At 66.8% G+C, this 20,143-nt stretch overlaps 2 protein-coding genes across 3 annotated transcripts; one reads left to right on the plus strand and one right to left on the minus strand.

Annotated features, from left to right (window-relative positions):
* The first annotated feature begins 419 nt into the window (after positions 1–419).
* On the plus strand, positions 420–6,254 carry LOC144279098 (gap junction delta-2 protein-like). The gene is made up of 2 exons (XM_077840541.1): positions 420–490; positions 5,435–6,254. The coding sequence occupies exons 1-2, from the start codon at positions 420–422 to the stop codon at positions 6,252–6,254; spliced, it is 891 nt and encodes a 296-aa protein (XP_077696667.1).
* A 3,343-nt stretch (positions 6,255–9,597) lies between these two features.
* Positions 9,598–19,578, minus strand: NOP53 (NOP53 ribosome biogenesis factor). 2 transcript variants are annotated; one of them, XM_077840526.1, is made up of 13 exons: positions 19,295–19,525; positions 17,980–18,044; positions 16,687–16,771; positions 16,090–16,301; positions 14,964–15,034; positions 14,760–14,855; positions 14,343–14,447; positions 13,400–13,573; positions 12,316–12,491; positions 11,788–11,854; positions 10,441–10,517; positions 9,907–9,963; positions 9,598–9,667 (listed from the first exon to the last, which is right to left on the minus strand). In XM_077840526.1, exons 1-13 carry the CDS (start codon positions 19,510–19,512, stop codon positions 9,661–9,663), a joined length of 1,410 nt encoding a protein of 469 aa, XP_077696652.1. In that variant the 5' UTR covers positions 19,513–19,525; the 3' UTR covers positions 9,598–9,660. The 2 variants fall into 2 exon arrangements, with proteins under 2 accessions (XP_077696652.1, XP_077696651.1); XM_077840525.1 differs by lacking the exon at positions 9,598–9,667 and having other exon boundaries at positions 9,903–9,963; positions 19,295–19,578.
* Between the last annotated feature and the right edge of the window lie 565 nt (positions 19,579–20,143).

Raw genomic sequence — 20,143 nt, forward strand, 5'->3', positions numbered from 1 at the left:
GTGTGTGTGTGTTATGGGGGTGTGTGTGTGATGGGGGTGTGTGGTTGCAGTGTGTGTGTGTGTTACGGGGGGGGTGTGATGGGTGTGTGTGTGTGTGTTATGGGGTGTGTGTGGGTGTGTGTGATGAGTGTTTGTACCTCGGCGCCTTCACACGGCGCTGCCCCGCAGGGATCGATCCCACGTCCCTTTGGCCGCCGGCCGCCCCGCGCCCCCCCGCCGGGCTCCCGCCCGTCCCGCTCCGGGGGGGCCGCGCTCACCCCGCCGCCTCCCGCCCCGGCCTCCTCGGCAGCGGCGCAGGTGGCCGCGCGCGGCGGGCGCGCCCCAGCCCCGCTCCCATGGGCCGGGCTGCCCGGCGCGGGCCCGGACGCCGGGGTCCCCGCCGCTGACGGGGCCGGGGGAGCGGCCGGGGTCCCGCCGCGATGGGCGAGTGGACGATCCTGGAGAGGCTGCTGGAGGCCGCGGTGCAGCAGCACTCGACGATGATCGGCAGGTGCGCGGGGCGGGGGGGTCCGGGGGGGTCCCGTGCACCCTCCGGCTCTGCGGGGGGGGTCTGAGCCCGTGCACCCTTCGGCTCTGGGGGGGGGGGGGTCTGAGCCCGTGCACCCTCCGGCTCTGGGGGGGGGGGTCTGAGCCCGTGCACCCTCCGGCTCTGGGCGGGGGGGGGTCTGAGCCCGTGCACCCTCCGGCTGAGGGGGGGGGGGTCTGAGCCCGTGCACCCTCCGGCTCTGGGCGGGGGGGGGGGTCTGAGCCCGTGCACCCTCCGGCTCTGGGCGGGGGGGGGGGGTCTGAGCCCGTGCACCCTCCGGCTGGGGGGGGGGGGTCTGATCCCGTGCACCCTCCGGCTCTGGGCGGGGGGGGTCTGAGCCCGTGCACCCTCCGGCTCTGGGGGGGGGGTCTGATCCCGTGCACCCTCCGGCTCTGGGCGGGGGGGGTCTGAGCCCGTGCACCCTCCGGCTCTGGGGGGGGGGTCTGATCCCGTGCACCCTCCGGCTCTGGGGGGGGGGTCTGAGCCCGTGCACCCTCCGGCTCTGGAGCGGGCGGTGGCCACAGGGGAGCCGGGGGGCACATGCACCCTCCCTGGGGGGCTGGAAGAGTTTGTGTCGTGGGGGTGCCGAGAGCCATTGAACCGAACGGTAAATCCGGGGTTTTATGGAAGCCGCGTCAAGCGGAGGCGTGCAGAGGCACCCCGAGTTCCAGCACCCCTGCGCCCTCCGGCTGTGGGGGCTGGCCGCCGGGGGGGGGCACTGGCCCCTTGCAAGGAGCTGGGGCCAGGGTTGCCAGCTGTAGCAGCAGGAGAGGCAGGTGCCCAAATTACCCGCCGGGAGAGCCCAGTGGGTCTGATGGTTAGAGCAGGATGCTGGGGTTCTGGAGTGGGAGGGGAGCCAGGACTCCTGGGTTCTCTCCCAGCTCTGGCAGGGGAGCAGGGCTAGTGGTTAGAGCCAGGGGACTGGAGGCAGGATCCAGGTTCTATGGACACAGCCTTCCCCAGTGATCTTTAGCAAGTCCCATCCCCTCATTCTGCCTCAGTTTCCCCCTCTGTAGAATGCGGGGTTTGCAGACTGCGTGCTGTGGGATCCCGGCCGGGGGAGGTGCTATCCGTGTGAAGAGCAAACCCAGCACCCACCCTGCACTGCGGTGGGGGGGGTGGGTGTGTGTGGATATGGGGCGATGTGTGTGGGGGGCGCCAGGGGCCCTGTTCCGACCCGGCAACCCCTCTGCCAGGTGGCAATGAAGGAGCCGGTAGCTGCCCTCCCCGCGGGGCTGCGGATCAGTGCCGGGGGAACCAGCCAGATGCTGGCGCTCGCTGTCCCCTCCCTGCCCGCAGGCCCCGGGGGCAGATGCGCCAGCCTGACCCTAGAGGTCAGCCAGGGAAAACGGGGGGGGGGGGGAGCAACCTCCAGCTCTGGCACAAAGCCACCAAGGCAGTGGGGCCGGGAGGAGGCTGCACTGGGGGGCGGAGGGGGCAGCTCTGGACGGGGAAGGGGCAGAGGGGACGGGCGGAGCTGGGCGCTCAGTGCCAGGACGGGCAGGGCGGGAGGAGAGAGAGGGACAGGGGAGGATGGACGGATGGTGGGGGACGCTGACTCCAGGCTGTGAGATTCCTGGGGGCACCCGTCTCATGTCGGGGGGGCTGTTTCCCAGCAGGGACTGACCCCCGTGTCAGGATCACGCTGTCGGGTCTGGTCCCAGCTCTGGTTGGCTGCATGTTCCGGACCCTGTTGGCAGGCTGGGAACCCGGGCTGGGCCCATACGGTGTTTTAGGGCCCCTCGGCCGAGCGAAGCGGGATCGGGGCCGAGATGAGCAGGAGGGTTCGGATGCGGAGGGGTTCCCGAGCGGGACACAGTGGGGTGGGGCCTTGAGGGCCCAGACCCCAGCCTCACTCCCCACCCTACGGTTCCCAGCTGATGCTCGCGGGCGGCCCGGCGGGTTTGGCCTCGGAGCAGGACAAGCGGCCTCCAGATCAGAGAGGACATGAGCAGCCCAGGGGTCCCCTGGCATCCCAGCTTGCGGGGCATCGGGGGGGGCGCCACACAGACCCCCGGCTGAGACCAGGGGGGCCCCTGTCACGCCACACAGACCCCCGGCCGAGACAGGCCCTGCTCGTCACGGGTCAGCATCACCTGCGGTGAGCGATCTCCTGCACGCTCTGGGGATTAGCTCTGATCTCCTGCGGAGCCGTCCCACCCCGCGGACCCCTCGCTCCCGGAGCCGCAGCCTCCTTTGGGGACTCAGCCCTCTGGCCGGCTGTCTCCGGGGTTCCCCCTTCCCGGGGGGGGGGGGGTATCAGAATCCCACCGGCAGGGGAGCCTGGGTCTTCCCTGCAGCCTCCTTCGGCTGCCAGCTCCCTGGCTTTACACAGGCCCCTCCCGACGCCTCCCCAGCTGCGCCTCCTGGCTGATTAATCAATCCCTGCTCCCTGGCGCCTCCTAGTGGACCCTCTCAGTGGCGGTGTGGGGCATACGCCCCATCCTCCTGCCCCATAGCCCTCCCCGCCCAGGTAGACCGAGGAGGGATTGTTCTACCCATTTTACGGCTGGGGAAACTGAGGCACAGAGCTTGGGCGAGCCGCCCGAGGTGACTCGGGGGTCTGTGGCAGCTCTGGGAACGGAAGCCAGGCCTCGTGCGCTCCACCCCACCACCAGGCACAGCCCTGATGCCCGGTCGTCCGGTAACGCTGCCCTCGGCAGTGCTCAGTTCCTCTCCACTGGGTCCAGGGCTGGGCCGTGGGGGCAGGTTGGAGTGGGGTGCAGCAGGTGGCCCCAGCCTGCGTCAGGACAGAATCCAGCGCATGGCGTCGTCTGGCAGGGGCCCGGTGGGGGCCCGTCGCCCAGAGTCACTGGGCTGGTGAAGGCCCTGGGGGCTTTACTGCAGGGAGGGAGGGGCCCACATGTGAGCCTATGCCCATCATCTGACTCATCAGCTTCCATTAAAGGGCCCCTGGGCATGATATATTGTGGGGGAGTGGGGTCTAGTGGTTAGAGCAGGGGAGCTGAGAGCCAGGACTCCTGGGTTCCATCCCCAACTCTGTGACTATGTTCCTGGGTGGCCTTGTGGAAACCCCTGACTCAATTTCCCTGTCTGTACTATGGGTCTAGCAGGTTTGTCTTTCAGGGGCTGCGAGGATTGATCCCCTGACAGGCGTGAGGCTCTCATTCCAGGCAGGGCCCTAGGCAGCTAGGGCGGTGGAGGTATGGTGGACCAGCTCTCCTGCGGGGCAGTGGCCCAGAAGGGCACGGCCGTGGGGTTAATGCCCTGGGACTCTGGGCTCTAATCCCTGCTCTGCCCTGATTCCCTGGGCAAGTCGCTGCATCGCTCTGGGCCTCAGTTTCCCCAGCTGTAATGTGGGAGAAAAATCTGCCCTTTGCTCAGATGGTGAGTTCTTTGGGGCAAGGACTGTCTCCTGCTGGGTCTGCGATGCCCGGCCCGATGGGGCCCTGATCTTGGCCGGGGTCTGGGCGGCGCCCGGCCCAAGGGGGGGCCGGTTCTGGTGGAGCACGCCCGGTGTTTCATTGCCAGCCCCCTGGGTGAGATTGTGACCGGTGCCGAGGGAGGAGAGACAGGCGAGGCCGCTGCCCCATCACTGAGGCCAGGAGGATGCTGGTTTCACCCCTGTGGGGTTTGCGTGCGCTGCCTCCTGCCCCCCGGCTGGTGGGCATGTGGAGGGGGTGTCTCTGGCCCCACCGATTCAGATCCTGGGGTGGGCTTTGTCTTCCTGACGGAGTTAACCCCTCGCCTGCTGGGGTTTGCTGGCTGCGGCGCTCCACCCCAGAGGTAGCTGCATTCTAAGGGTGCAGGGTTGGGCGTGAAAGGCCCCAGGGAAAGCCACCGAGCGTCCTAGCTCCCAGCACCGCCCTGCTCTAACCACTAGACCCCCCTCCCCTCCTCTCCCCGAGCTGGGATAGAACCCAGGAGTCCTGACTCCCTTCCCCCGAATGTAGCTCCCACAGTCTTGCCAACCTGCAAAGATCAACGATCCTGTCTCAGACCCCCCAAGACAGAAGAGATTTTTGAAATGCCGCCAGGAGCTTGGGGTGACTGGTGATGGGTGAATGCCCCCTGCCCAGCCCTGGAGGGCTTGGGGGGGAAGGGGGCTAGTGTTGTCCCCTCACCCAGCTTTACTGGGTTGGGGGATTGTGAACCCCGCTGCTGGAGCTGTCATCCCCACACAACCCAGCCCTTGATTCTCCCCTGCCTCCAGCAATTCGGGCCCACTTCAATTCACTCCCCTGCCCCATGAGTTCTGCCCCACCCCAGCCTCCTGGCGTTCTTCACCCCCCTCCCCCCACGTGACAGGCATGGGGCAGCAGCTCCACAATGGGGGGCAACACGGCCCCCCCGTTAGCACAGCTGGGCTGTGTAGAGGAGGCCGGGCTGCTGGCTTTAATCACCCGGCGCTGCTAAACTTTCTGGTGCTCCAGACAGTCACCCCCAGCTGTTTATCCCCAAACATTATAGAGACCCTGCCCGGCCCCCCCCCCACCTCTGGGGCAAGAGATCTGGCGGGCAGGGGCTGTAAATATTGAGGGAATTTAATGCACTGGATGGGAGATGAGTGAGCATCAGGCATCCCATTATACAGATCGGGAAACTGAGGCACAGAGGGGTCGGGGGGAGAAAGGACTTTGGCCAGAGATTTTACAGCAAGAGAACGACAGAGCTAGGAATAGGACTCAGGAGTCCTGGAGCCCAGATCCCCCCTTCTCTAACCACTAGCCACCAGTGCCCTTTTGGAGACAGGGCTAAAACCCAGGAGTCCTGACTCCCAGCCTCCCCCGCTCTAACCACTAGACCCCACTCCCCTCCCAGCACTGGGGAAAGAACCCAGGCCTCCTGCCTGCCACGAACTCCCCCCGCAGCCTGGGCTCCCGGCGGAGTGGGGCCTGCTCCCCTCGCCACGCCCAGCTGGGTCCCTCCCCCCGCCCCCCCCCGCAGGATCCTGCTGACGGTGGTCGTCATCTTCCGGATCCTGATCGTGGCCATCGTGGGCGAGACGGTGTACGAGGACGAGCAGACCATGTTCACGTGCAACACCCTGCAGCCTGGCTGCAACCAGGCCTGCTACGACAAGGCCTTCCCCATCTCCCACATCCGCTACTGGGTCTTCCAGATCATCCTGGTCTGCACGCCCAGCCTCTGCTTCATCACCTACTCGGTCCACCAGTCGGCCAAGCACCGGGACCGGCGCTATTCCTTCCTCCACCCGCTGCTGGAGAAGGACGCCCGGAAGGCGCGGAGCGTCAACGGGATCCTGGTGCACAACCCCGAGGGCTGGGCCAAGGAGGAGCCCGCCTGCCTGGAGGTCAAGGAGCTGCCCAGCGCCCCCCGGCGGCCGCCCAAGAGCGCCAAGGTCAAGCGGCAGGAGGGCATCTCCCGCTTCTACATCATCCAGGTGGTCTTCCGCAACGCGCTGGAGATCGGCTTCCTGGCGGGCCAGTACGTCCTGTACGGCTTCCACGTGCCGGCCACCTTCGAGTGCGACCGCTACCCCTGCGTCAAGGAGGTGGAGTGCTACGTCTCCCGGCCCACCGAGAAGACCGTCTTCCTGCTCTTCATGTTCGCCGTGAGCGGGATCTGCGTGCTGCTCAACCTGGCCGAGCTCAACCACCTGGGCTGGCGCAAGATCCGGACAGCCGTGCGGGGCGTGCAGGCCCGGCGCAAGTCGGTCTGCGAGGGGCGCAAGAAGGACCCGGCGGCCCCGGCCCAGGTGCCACCGCTGGGCCGGACCCAGTCCAGCGAGTCCGCCTACGTCTGAGCCCCGGGGCCGGCCGCTTTCCAGTGCGAACGCCGGCGGGGGCCTCTCGCGCCGCGCCCCCTCCGGACCGGGGGGCGGGGGGGGGGCCGCAGGTTTGCTGCAAGGGCTGAATGGGAGACATGGGACCCCCCCCGCAGATCCAGCCTGGGGCGGGGCGGGGGAAGCTCCCAGCTCCCAGCCATTTTAAAAAAACAAAAGTTATTTATTGTTCCTCGGAGTCTTCCAACATGGTGCAAGCTGGGCGGAGGGTTCCTGGGACTTGTCCCCCTCCCCCGCCATCAGCCTTTTCAAGCCCTGGGATCAGCCAGGGGTGGGGAATAAATGGGGCGGGGGGGGCTGGTTGTGTTTCTGCAGGGAGAAGGGGCGGGCAGATCACGGCTCCCGGCTTTTTCTCAGCCCTTGGGCTGGAAATAAAAAAGAAACCGATGAGCAGATGCAGTTTTTAATCATTCGGAAATAAGCTGGGTGGTAGATGGGGCTGGGCTGCAGGGAGCAAGGGGGGGGCTCTCCCCTGGCAGTCCGGCCTGGGCCGTCTCACTTGCAGGGGGGCAGGGGGACACTGGCTGCAGAGAAACGGGGCAAAGTGTCCCTGGGTGGACAGCTCCCTGCCACCAGCACCCCCCCTCCCCAGAGACGGGGAGCTTGTGGCTGGGAGATGGGACTGCAAAGGGGGCAGCCCTGTCCCCCCCCAATCCCATCGGCCCTGCCTGCCTGGCTGGGGGAGGTGCCAGGGGCTGGTTCTGGCTCAGCGCCCACTGCCAGTCCCAGTAACCCCCCCGCCCCATTGGGATTTCAGCCTTTAAGCTGCTCTGGGCTGTGACCATCTGGCCATATCCCCTCCCTCCCTGGGCACTTTGCATGGGGGGGGAGAACCAGCCCCTGCAGATAATGGTCTGGCCCTTTGCCAGCACGGATCTCAAAGCACTGTGAGGGCTGCAGTCTCCTGCTGCCCCCCCCCCCCCCGGCCATGTTAACATCATCCCCATTTACAGAGAGGGGGCAAGACATGGCCAAGATCACCCAGCAGGGCCAGGGATAGAAACCAGGCATCCTAGTTCCCAGCCCACCCCCCCCAACCCTGAGAGACCCCTCCCCTCCCAGAGCTGGAGATGGAACCCAGGAGTCCTAGCTCCCAGCCCCCCTCCTAGCTCTGTGCCCTCCCTTTAATAATCCTCTCCCATCTTCTCCCCCCCCCCACCCCGGTACTTTCACCTTTTAAGCCCCTCACTGCCCTGAAGCTCCGGGTCGTTGAACAAACCCCCACCCCCGCCACGTGGCTCAGCCCCGGGGGGGGGGAGAGAAAGGGGCCCAAAGGGGAACAACACCCTAGTGACTCCTGTGTGAGCCCAGCACGGACCCCCAGCCACCCCGTGACAGCCCCATGCTCCCCCCTGACCCCGAACAGCCCTTGGGCTGCTGTCATTGGCTGGTGGCGGGTTGTGAGTACAGGTGCGGCTGTGCCCGCCGGGGTGTTGTCATCAGGTTGCGCCCGCTGGGGGCTGTCACACCCTGGAGCCCCATTAAAACCGTGACCCCTCCCCATGGCCAGCACCTGGCCCCCACTGGGGGCAGACGGTGGGTGACCCCTGGGGGTGGGAGGAGGGATGATGGGAGGGACAGCTGGCAGGGGGGGCAGTGGGTAGAAATCCCATGAGGACTGGAGGCAGAAGGGGGAGGGGGGGGCAAAGGCAGATGCAGCCAGCCAGATGGGTGGTCCCAGCACCTGCCCCCATTGAGATCCCACAGTGCCCCTTGTGCTGGGATCACAGGGGTGGGGGGGGGGAAGCACCAGGTAAGCAGGGGACCTGGCCCTCTGGCAATAGCATCCCCCGCCCCCCTTCGTTAGCACCAAGGAGGTGACACCTCGTTCCCAGTCACACCTCTATTAACAGAGCATGGGAAGAGCAGGGCACCAGGAAGCGGGGCAGGAGCTGGGAGCCAGGACTCCTGGGTTCTCTCCCAGCTCTGGGAGGGGAGTGGGGTGTGATGGTTAGAGCTGGGGGGGGGAGTGGCTGGGAGCCAGGATTCCTGAGTTCAATTCCCCTCACCTCTTTCCTGATCTGTGCACTTGGCCAGGACACACGTGCCCCCCTCTGGCATCTGAGTGTCCCACAGTCCCCCCCGGCAGCAGGAGAACGTCCTCCCTCCTCAGCCCCCCAGCCCAGGGGGAGCCACCCCATGCAGAAACAAGACCCCCAGCCTGCCAGGACTCCTGGGCTCCGCACTGGTGCATGGAGCTTTGTGCCCCGACTCCAGGGGTCCCCACCCCACAGCCACGCCGACCCCTGCCCAGAGCATGAGGGCTGCCCCGCGTTGGGTGGGGTGAGATGGGCCTAGAGGCAGAGCAGGGCCTGGCACCCAGTGGGTCGCCAGGCCAGCTGAGAGCCAAACCAGGCTGGGGCTGTTTCGATTTCGGAGGCGGCTGGGAGGAGGCCGCAGCCCACGACAGCGAAACTGCATTAGGTGGCCTGAATTATGCATGGGAGCTGGGACGCCGCGTCAGCACATCCCCCAGAGCCAGCCGCTGCGGGTGCCGGGAGGGGAGCTGCTGGCCAGGCAGAGTCCCTCACCGGTGTGGGGGGGCAGGGTCACCCCTGGGCAGCAACAGACCCACCAAAGCTAGAAATCTTCAACCACCGTCCCCTGGCCAGGAGAGGGCCCCAGCTCCACGAAGCAGACTGGTAGCGTGATGGGGGAAACTGAGGCAAAAGCCAGTGAGGATGGAGGACTCCCTGACAGCCAGGACTCCTAGGTTCTCAGGGGAGGCCCAACAGCACTGGAGCTGGGCCAGAAGGGTCCACTCAGCGGCAGAGCCAGGGAGAGGACCCCGGAGTCCTGGCTCCCAGCCCCCACCCCCTTCCCAGAGGTGCTGGCCAGGAAGGGCAGAGAGGAGCTGGCTGGCAGATGCCGCGGTAGAAGCTGTGAGCCAAGCTGGCATCCCCAGCAGCTGGGGGGTGATGGGGGGGGGGGGGGGGGAGATGCTGTCCTGAATAGAAGCCAGATGTTGCTAAACCATGCACATCAAATCACAGCGCTGCGCCCTGCAAACGCCAGCCCCGTGGTGCCAACGGGCAGCCGCTGTCCAGCCCTGGATCGCAGCCACGCTGCAACTGGGCAGCCTGCCCCCACCTCCCCAGAGGGACACAGAGCCCAGGGCCCCCCCCAGAGTAACGCTGCTTCTAACACGGCCGGGGGGGGCGAGACCCCAGCCTCACGCTACTAACCCTTGGCAGGTGCCCAGCGATGGGGGTTCGGGGCAGGGCCAGGCCCCGCAGGGGGGAGGGGATTTGGGGCAGGACGCGGGGGGTGCTAGGGGCCCGTGCAGGAAACGAGGAGCTGGAGCGACAGGAGATGCCCAGGGCTTTAATCCGATGGTTGGTACAAACGGCCGGCGCTGGGGACAGTGCTACAACCTGCAAGGCAAAGCAGAGGGCGGTTAGGGGGCTCGGCCGCGGGTGGGGGGCAGGAACGGGGCATTCAGGGAATCTGCTGCTGGTGAAATCCCAGAGACCGAAGTCTTTATCCTCAGAAGAGGGTGTAACCCCAGGGGGAGGGGCCAGCATCGGTCCCATGCACCCTGCTAGACCGGGCACGCCCCCCCTCATCCCCCACTGCCCCAGCCCGTGGGTCCCCCCCAGAACCTCCTACTTACGTGACTTCGCGGAAGGCCCTCTTCTCCACATACTTCAAACGGTATTTCCTCTTGAACCTGGTGGGGGGGCCAATGGAGAAAGGGGGGGTTAGATCCCAGCCACAACGAATGGGGTACAGGCCCCTCAAATAAACCCACCAACCAGGGGGAGGGACTCAGGATGAGCCCTGCCTGATCCTCCCCCGCCCCCTCTGCTCCCCAGAGCCCTGGAACACCCCCCACCCCACCCCATGCCGGAGCCTGATTTGGGAACCTATGGGGGAGGGGGATGGTTGGGGGAGCCTGCGCCCCCCCTCTTCCAGTGCTGGGTCCAGCACCTCAATGAACCGCTTATGGCTAGCGATGCCCACCCTGCCCGAACCGTCCCAGGGTGTCAGCCCTGCCCTGCCCCAGCTAAGGGGCAGAGACCCCTTCCCCCCCGCCCAGAGCACACGTGGGTCGGGATTCTCCTGCCAACCTCCCCCCTGGCAGAGCAGGCACAGGCTGCCCAGGGCCGTGGGGCCCCCCAGGCCTGCGCAGGGGCCCCCCACTCACTTGGCTCGCTCCCTGGGCTCGATCAGGTTTCTCTTCTGCAGGCTCTTGAAGCGGTCACGTAGGATGCTGCCCTCGGGCTGAGCGAGAGACGGGCAAAGCTGGTCAGAGCTGGGGGGTTCAGTCTGTGCTCTGGCTACGGGGAGGGGAATCTACTCGCTCCCATTTACCAGCCACCCCTTACCCCGGCCTCAGATCTCAGCGCTAGGCTGGGACACCCCAGCCCCAACTCTGCAGAGACCCCCTCGCTGAGCTTCAAGAGGCAGCGCGTGTGTGGGGACGGGACTGACGGACAGGGGACCCTCAGAGCAGCCAGATGGGGAAACCGAGGCAGCAGATGGCCCCCCGGAAGAATTAGAGTGCTAAGCTGCCGCCCCCATCAGCCCCATCCCTGCCCTGGGGGGCAGCTGGGACCACCCCACAGCTGGGAGGCTGCAGCCCCCTCTCCCACTGCCCCAGACTGGGGGGGCCCCACAGGGCAGAGAGGAAGCCGGTTCCTGTCCCACCGTCAGCTGAGGCCCGCAAGCTACACCTGGCGAACGAGGGCGGGGGACGCTGCACCCTGGGCACCCGCTGGGGGCATGGGTGGGGCCCCCAGTTGCAGAAGTATTGCACAGGAGGGCGGTGGTAGAGACAGAGCAAGGAGGGGGTGCAGAGGTGGGGGAACGGGGGGCCACAGGGGTCTCTAGACCCTGCAGCAGCTCCCAGACTTGCCCAGCAGCGTCAGGCCTCGGCACGGCGCCGGCTGGGTGAAATCCCAGCCCTGGATCTGCGCCGGGGCCCGCAGGTGCAGACACGGACATGGAATTAAGGCAGAGGAATGTGGCCACGGGGGGGGGGGGGGGGGTGAGCTGTTGCCATGTTAACGGGGGCATCCGTAGGCACCCCTGATTGGACTACGGGCTATAAACTCTCATGCTCCAGGGCAGGGGGCAGCTGCCAGCCACGAGGGTCAGGCAGGATTTGCCTCTGCGGGCAGGTTATCCCATAATCATCCACTGGGGGGGGCACGTGGCACCGGCCCCTGTCGGAGGCTGGGACCGGACTGGACCGACGGGAGGCGGTGCCCGCTGCCGATTGGCTGGCTGGCCTGTCTGTCGGTGCGCACAGGACGAGAAGGAGGCTACATCTGGTGCCCTCAGTCCCCAGGTCCTTCCCCACTGGGCAGGGCCCGGGAAAACCCCGGGTGACCTTCACATTCCCAGCATGCACTGCTGCGAATCCTCCTAGCGCAAGGATGGGTCTCATCACGGGGCACCAGTGTCGGCTCCGCCCCCCGAAACACCGACCCCCGGGGGCACCAAGGGCAGCCCTGGCACCAGGGAGATGGCCGCTGGTGCACGCGCCCACCTTGAGCGTCCGCAGGGACTCGGCCAGCTCCGTGCTCAGCTGCACCTCCAGGTCGGGGTCTTCGTACCTGCCGGAGAGAGACCCCGGGGGTGGGGGGAGGGTTAGAAGAGGAGCAGCCCCCCCACATGCTTGCCCTGAAAACAGAGCCCCTCCCCCAGCCAGAAACAGCCCCCGCCGGAGCCCCCTTTATGTGGCAGCCCCCTGCGCCCACTTCACCCCAGGGCCCCCTCCATACACTGCTCAGCACCCCCAGTTCCCAGCGCCTCCTTCCTCCCCAGGCCCAGCACCCCCAGCTCCCTGCATCCCCTTTACACCAGCACCCCTAGTTCCCGCCCCCCCCCCAGCTCCCTGTTGTACCCCTGTACTGCACCCCCCCCTTTAGCCATCCCTTCACTCCCCAATTACAGCCTGCTCCCCTCCCGGGTCCCCAGGGGTCGGGCACCCGGGAAATCGCCCCCCCGCCCCCGCCCAGGAGAGTCGTGCCCATGGGCCCGCCGCGCTCAGAGGGACAGGCCCCTCGCTGCTCACTTGAGCCTGCCCAGCCGCCGGGGCTTGGTGGCCTCGGCCCGTCTCTTCGCCAGCCGCACCCGCCTCCGGCGAGCCAGCTCGGCCTCGCGCCGCTTCACCTGCAGCCGGATGGAGCGGAGCTGGAAGAGCTCCTGCCGCCGGCACCGTGCCGCCTTCTCGCCCAGCCGCCGGGCCGCCTGCAGGGACCGAGTGGGTCAGATCCGGCGGGGCGCTGCCCCTCACCCCCTGGCAACAGCCCCCACAGCCTGGCCCTACCCCCCTGCTCGAACCACTGGGCCCTACTCCCCTGCCCGAGCTGGGAGAGAACCCAGGAGTCCTGCTCCCAGCCCTGCCCTGCTCTAACCACTAGCCCCCACTCCCCTCCCTGAGCTGGGAGAGAACCCAGGAGTCCTGCTCCCAGCCCTGCCCTGCTCTAAGCACTGGACCCCACTCCCCTCCCTGAGCTGGGAGAGAACCCAGGAGTCCTGCTCCCAGCCCTGCTCTAACCACTAGCCCCCACTCCCCTCCCTGAGCTGGGAGAGAACCCAGGAGTCCTGGATCACAGCCCCCCTGCTCCCCTCCCAGGGCTGAGGAGAGAACCCAGGAGTCCTGGCTCCTCCAGCCACCGGTGCTGCACCTTCCCATATCCAGCTCCTAACAACTGCCCCTCCCGGGCGCTCATTCCCTTGCCCCCTGCCCCCAGCGTGGGGCCCCAGCAGGGGGGTTGGAGCCAGCCCCCCCCCCCGTTGGCTTTGGTGGTGAGCCGGCGCGGGGAGCAGATGGCACTGGCTGGGCGCAGCAGATGGCCCCAGGCTGCCGCACCGAGAATGAAGCTCGCTCTGGCACGGGTCCCGGGAGGCTGCGGACAAGCTGCTTGTTACCCCGCCGCTTCTCAAGGGCGATCTGCAGACCCAGGGGGATCCCAGTACGGGGTAAGGGGGCCCTGGGGTGGCCCTAGACAATGGCAGGGGGGCTCGTCCCGGACACCCCGCCCCATGGGATCGTGGCCAGAGGGCACTGGCCAGCTGCCATCAGCCGGTCACTATTGACTGGGTTTGGATTACCCATCCCCCCACGCAAGCGGAAGCCAAGGGGAATTAGGCACCAGGAATTTGGCTTCCTTCTCCCTCCTGCGCTGCTGCTCCGTCTTCTTCTCGCGCAGGGGGGCCGGAGGTGGGGGGGCCCCAGGGGCCAGGGGCTCATCGGGCGCCTCTTCGTCACCCCCCTCGTCTGCCGACTCCTCAAGCAGCCCCTCGCACTGCTCCCGGAAGGCCGTCTCCTGCAGGCAGAGCGAGCAACGGCCATGAGACAGGGACAGACACATGGGGCTCTGGCCCCACCGCCAGAAGGGGAGCAGGGCCCAGGGGTTAGAGTGGGGCTGGGGAGGGGGAAGGAGGCAGGACTCCTGGGTTCTATTCAGGGAAACTTCATCACTGTTGCATGGGAGCTGCCCCAGCGGAGGCGGGGGGGAGGGGGGTTGATGTGCCCCACCGCTGCAAGGGGACATGGGCTGAAACACCCTAGTTCTCTAGGGAGCTTTGTGGGGGGGGGATTCGCTTGACCCCGAGCTGCCAAGGCTGCTGGACCCTGGGGGTGTTACGGGATGGGGAACGTGGCACTCAGCGACTGGCACTGCTGGGCCCGCAGGGCATCCGGGGCCACCCGCAGTGAGTCGGGAAGGGCAGGGCCCCTCTCACGCCCTCCCCGGGCAGAGTCTGGGGGTTCCCTGGCATTGGGGTGGCATTACTGACCGTGTCCTGCGGGCCAGCCCATCCTTTGAAAGCGATTCCCTACGAGGCTAAATATGGCGGGATCGGGTGGGTGGGGGGCGGGGAAGCCGCCAGCCAAGGACAGGGGGAGGGCTGGGCACGTGCCCCTGCACCTCCCGACTCCCAGGCTGGGGGGCAGGACTGGTGGGTTTGGCCATGCCCCCTCTCCACCCACAGCCTTGGGGGCCCCCGAGTCCTCCCAAGCTAGCTGGGCATTGCCTGCCCCCCAGCCCTGCAGGAAGGCTGCCCCCCAGGGGCTCCCGGCCGCCTGGCTCTCACCTGGGTGGGGGCCTCGGCCGCCGTGGGGAAACGCAGCTGCCTCTCCAGCTTCTCCTCGGCCTTCTGCCGCCGGAGCTCCACCTCATGGGCCTGGAGCAGCAGCGCCTGGGGGGAGACACGGGGGTCAGCGGGAACAGCCCCCCATTCACCCCCAGCTCAGCAGGGCCCTGGGACCCCCCCACGCATCCCCAGCTCAGCAGAGTTCTGGGACCCCCCCCCCCACATAGCCCTCCCCCCAGCCCTAATCACCACAGGGCAGGAAAGCTGCCCCCCAAGTCCAGAGTGGGGCCGCAAATCCCGCCCCCACGGCTGCTCCAGTCCCAGCATGCACTGCTGCAAATGCTCCGAGAGCAGGCTGAGCCAGGGCGTGTGTGGTGGCATGGGGGGGCTCAGCCAGGGCACCCCCCTGCCCCCTACCTGGTGGGCTTGGAACGTGGGGTTGTAGGACCCCCCGGCGGGGATGACTTCCACGGCCGGCAGCTCCGACGGCTTCTTCTCCAGCCTGGCGGGGCGCTGAGGAGAGAACGCGGGTGAGCCGGGAGGGAAGGGCCTGGCGCCCCGCGCACGGCACCATGTGTCCAGGGGGTCCGTGCCCACCCCCCGCAGGGACCCAGCACTCACCCGCACTCTCTGCTTCTTGGTCTGCTCCAGGAACCAGGCGTCCTGCCCGGCCAGCGGCCGGTTGAGCGGGTCTGCCGGGAGAGCGGCACTGTTACCACCAGCCCCACAACGGTACGACCCACGGAGACGGCGGGGCCTAGAGGTCAGAGCAGGGGCACCAGGATGCCTGGGTTCTGTGTTGTTTAGTGGTTAGAGGAGAGGCTGGGGACAGCGCCAGGACTCCGGGGTTCTACTCCCAGCCTATGGCAGTGGGGTAGGGTAGAGCGGTGGGGTGGGGGGCTGGGAGCCAGGACACCTGGGTTCTATCCTAGCTCTGGGAGGGGAGTGGGGTCTAGTGGGTTGTGGGAAGGGGGGCTGGAAACCAGGACTCCTGGGCTCTAGCCCAGCTCTGGGAGTGGAGTCTAGTAGTTAATGCAGGGGGCAGCTGGGGTGACATCTCCTTCCCTAGGGGGAGCCGGGTCTGTAGCGTGCTTTGAGCTCAAGGAGATCCAGAGAGACCTGGGGCGGGGCCCCCATGCTCCCCTCCCGCGGTACTCACAGCTCTGATGAGCTGTGGGGAGCACTCCAGCCAGGCAAGGGACACGAGTCTAGGCCACTCGGGGCGATCAGGAGCAGCCCTCCAAGTATGGGGGGTGGCTCCATTTGTGCAGCGAGTTTCCTGGGTCTTGGACAAACCCCCAGCAAGCAGATGCCTGCAGCAGCCAGGCCTGGGCCCCAGTGGGAGCCCAATGGAGGGCCCCCGGGTACAGAACAGAACCCCCCAACCCCACCCCACGGCTGCACCCTCTGCCACAGGCCAGAGTCAGCTGGGGGAGATCTCACAGCTCAGCGATTGTGCTGAGCTTAGCCAAAGTCACCCCCAAAAAAGGGAAACCATGAATCTGGGCCGGCTTCAGGCTAGAACCCAGGAGCCCTGGCTCCCACCCCCCTGTTCTAACCACTAGACCCCACTCCTCTCCCAGAGCTGGGGAAAGAACCCAGGCATCCTGGCTCCCAACCCCCCTGCTCTAACCACTAGACTCCACTCCCCTCCCAGAGCTGGGGAGAGAACCCAGGAGTCCTGCTCCCAGCCCCCCTGCTCTAACCACTAGACTCCACTCCCCTGCCACAGAGGTTCCCTGCTTACTTGCGTCCGACCAGATGTCGTAGAAGTCCCCAGCCGGCTCGGGCCCCGCACCCTGGCCTTGTGCAGCCTCTGCTCTTGCTGGCCGCGCTTTCTGCAGCCGGGCCTGGAGTAGGCGCTGCTCTCTGGGCACCACGCCCCGCTCCGCCAGCTTTTCCCGCAGCTGCTGCTTCCGCTTCAGCTTCTTCCCGTTGGGGACCTGGTGGGCCAAAATGCTGCCAAGGGGAGTGAGACAGGATGAGGGCGGTTCAGGCCTCTGGGCCAGCAGGGGGCGCTTGGCCTCCCTCCGTGTGAGACCTACATCCCACTCCCTTCCCAGTGCCAGGGATAGAACCCAGGCGTCACGGCTCTCTGCCCCCGGGCTCTAATCCACTGGACCCCACTCCTCTTCCAAACCCAGCACCCCAGTTCTGCATGGCTATTATCCCAGTTTTACCAATGGGGAAACTGAGGCACAGAGCCGTGCCCAAGGTCCCCCAGGCAGAGAACCACCCATGATCCCCGCAGGGACGGCTCCCTGGCGCGCTTCCGTCTACACATGGGAGAGACGGGGAGCCACCGATACCATCCCACCAGCCCTGCCCCGGGCAGGACACTCACTCTTTGGGAGCAGGCACCTTGGAATCCGGCTGCAGGATGAGGTCTATTCGCAAGGGCTTCTCTTTGCCTTGGTTCAGCTTCCGGTCTGGGGCGAGGAGGGGAGAGACGGACGGACGGATGGCCACTCACTCTGCAGCACCCCGGAGACGCGAGGATGCCCCAAAAGGGATGGCGTTGCCCCTGCCCCCCGCCCCTGGGTATTGCATCGCCAAAGCCAGCAAGCGGCTCCCACCGCGTCCACACGGAATGGGACGCGCCAACCGGGGTGTTTTTCCCCCCAACCCGGCTCTGGTCTCCCCCAAGCAGCTGGCGTGCATGGCACGGCTTCCGACAGGCACAGAGCCCAACGTGCCAGACGCAGCTCGAGCCGCAGGCCATGGCCCATCGTCTAGTCTGTCCCCCTGCGTAACCCGGGCCAGAGAATCCTCCCTGGAGCCTGCGTCTCATCAAACCCCGCCATTCCCTGGCACTCGCCGTCTGCTGAGTTGTCCCTCACAGCACTTTATTCGTTAGCGCCATTTTAACCACGGGGAAACTGAGGCACCGAGAAGGGGTCACCCAACAGCAGGGCTGGGACTAGAACCCAGGTGTCCCGACTCCTAGTCAAGTGCTCTACCCACTAGGCCACCTGGCTTCCCGGTATCTTGTGGGATTCCTACGCCCAGCCCTTAGCTTGTGGTTGAGCTAGAGCATCCAGCCGCCCCCCACGGCTCCCTCCAAGCTGCTCCCCGGTTCGCTACGCATGACGAGCGATTCGCCTACCGACCCGCAGCAAGGCTTCCTGAAGCTGCTCGTGATTTGGAGGGGCCCCCTGATTCCAGATGTCTTAAGGGGCTTGATGTTCAGGCTGCGCTGAACCCCCCAGCTCTGCAATTCAGCCCCCCTCTAAGGCACCCCTCATTGGAGATCAGCGCCGGGCGCTGCATGCAGCCCCTGACCGTTACAGATGGGAAAACTGTACAGATGGGGAAACTGAGGCACACAGACACGGGGACCTGCTCAGGGGTAACCTGCTCAGGCAGTGGCCCAGCTGGGACTTGAACCCCAGGCCACCACGGAAAGCAGCTGCATCTCTGCCCAGGACTGGTCCCCCCCCACCCAAGTGGGACTCAGCCTTGCCCCCCAGGGACCCCCCCAAAGCAGCAGAACAGAAGCTAAGCCCCTCTGCTGAGGCAGACACTGGACTCCAAGGGAGCCCCCCACACTGGTTCTCGGGGTGGGGGGACGCTGCCCTTCTGCCCCAAAGCTCAGGGACCCCACAGCACAGGCTAACTCCCCCCCACACTCCCTCACCTTTCTCCTCACTCCCCGTGTCCAGGAAAAAGAGGCTCTCGTCCGGCTTCTCGGCCACCAGGCCCCTGGGGAGCAAAGGGGAGAGATGCCCCGTTACTCCCACACACTGGGGAAGGACCAAGGGAGCCCCGATGCCCTCAGCGGGTCCAAAATGCCCCCGCCCCGTTCAGACTGTAAGTGCCCACCCACCTCACAGCTCCCCTTCCTCATCCCCGATTTCCCAAGGGTCCCCCATCAACTTTTCCCTTGCCAGTCCCCCATTTTCTCCTCCCCAAATTCTACGCAGGTCCACCCCCTCTCTAGACCCTCCCCAGTTCTCCCCCTCCCCCCCCCCCCCGCTTCTGGGCCCTCTTGACACCCCTCCAGCCCTAACCCAGCAGCCCCCCCCCCAATTCACTCCATGAGGTCCTCTCTGCTCCCTCCCCCCCAGCACCTATGAGGATCCTCAAGGTCTCCCACCCGCCTTTGCCCCCAGTTTCTCCATCACCCCAACCCCCAAACCCATGAGATCTTCTCCAGCCCCCAAGCTTCCCCGCTCCATGAAGCCTCCCTTCCCCTGACCCCTCCCAGGGTCCCCACACATCCCCCACCAGCACCAATCATCCCCTCTCTTACAGGGCCCCCCAAAGCTCACCCCACAAGGCCTCCCCATGGCCCCCATACTCACCCCCAACCATCACTGTCTCCCCCCATCAGGGGCCACCAATTCTCTTCCCTTCCCAGGGCCCCAACTTCCTCCCACCTCTGCCCTCATGCCCCCAGCCTGCCCCCACAGCACAGCCCCCCCCCCGCTTTCTCCCCATACCCCCCCTCCCTGCCCAAGCCCTCCAGCCCCCCTCCCCCCCACCACCCAGGCGCCCCCCCGTTTCCCCGGGCTCGCGCCCCTCCCCCCCACCACCCAGGCGCCCCCCCCGTTTCCCCGGGCTCGCGCCCCCCCCCAGGCGCCCCCCCGTTTCCCCGGGCTCGCGCCCCCCCCCAGGCGCCCCCCCGTTTCCCCCGGGCTCGCGCCCCCCCCCAGGCGCCCCCCCGTTTCCCCGGGCTCGCGCCCCCCCCCAGGCGCCCCCCCGTTTCCCCGGGCTCGCGCCCCCCCCCCAGGCGCCCCCCCGTTTCCCCGGGCTCGCGCCCCCCCCCAGGCGCCCCCCCGTTTCCCCGGGCTCGCGCCCCCCCCCAGGCGCCCCCCCGTTTCCCCGGGCTCGCGCCCCCCCCCACCACGACCACCACCACCACCCAGGCGCCCCCCCGTTCCCCCGGGCTCGCGCCGCCGCCGCCCCCCGGGCTCGCGCCGCCCCCCACCAGGCGCCCCCCCGCCCCTCACCCGGCCGCGCGCTGCTGCAGCCCCACGTCCTCCAGGAAGGCCCCCAGCTCCCGGCCCAGCTGGGCCTCGGGCCCCCGCCATCGCTTCCAGCTCTTCTTCCGGTTGCGGCTGCCCCGGACCCGCCGCTTGCCGGGGGCGCCGGGATCGCGGGACCCGGCCCGGAAGCCCAGGAACCCGGAGGCGGCCGCGCCGCCGCGAGTCTCCGTGGGCGCCGCCATCTTAGTAAAGGAAGGAAACGCCGGACCGGAAGTGCCAGTTAAACTACTTCCGGCTGGCCCCGCCATCTTGGTATAGGAGAAAGAGGCAGGGCGCCGGCGGAGGGTTTTTATCAGCAGATTCCACACTCCCTCTCTCCCTCCCTCCATCAATCAATAAATAAATAATAATAAAAAAAATCCCCGCCTCCTATGGCACCACCGCTCCCTCACCCGGACTACGGGGCGATTAATTTTTTGGTCGCTGGATTGGTATTGGAATCAGCAGATTCGACACCCCAACCCATTTCTGGGGCCGCTCAAGAGACCCGACAGGCTGCGCAGGGGGCAGATGTGGGGCTGAGGCCAGGAACATCTGGACTAGGGCGGGGAATAATGGGGCTGTCATTACACCTCCCAGCCTGATCCCCTTCCCAGTTACATGGGTATAAATCCAGTTTCACACCCCTCCCTACATTTCCCGGTGGGCATCCAGATTCCCGGGTGTAAATTCAGATTCACCCCCAGATTCCCTGGTGGGAATCCAGATTAATAATCCAGATTCCTGGGTGCAAATCCAGACCCCCCCCCCCCCTCCGCGCATAGATTTCCCGTTGTAAATCCGTGTTCCGTTCTCAGTGTAAACGCAGAACAA

Source organism: Eretmochelys imbricata, chromosome 23 (assembly GCF_965152235.1).
Source record: "Eretmochelys imbricata isolate rEreImb1 chromosome 23, rEreImb1.hap1, whole genome shotgun sequence".
Taxonomy (NCBI): Eukaryota; Metazoa; Chordata; order Testudines; family Cheloniidae; genus Eretmochelys; species Eretmochelys imbricata.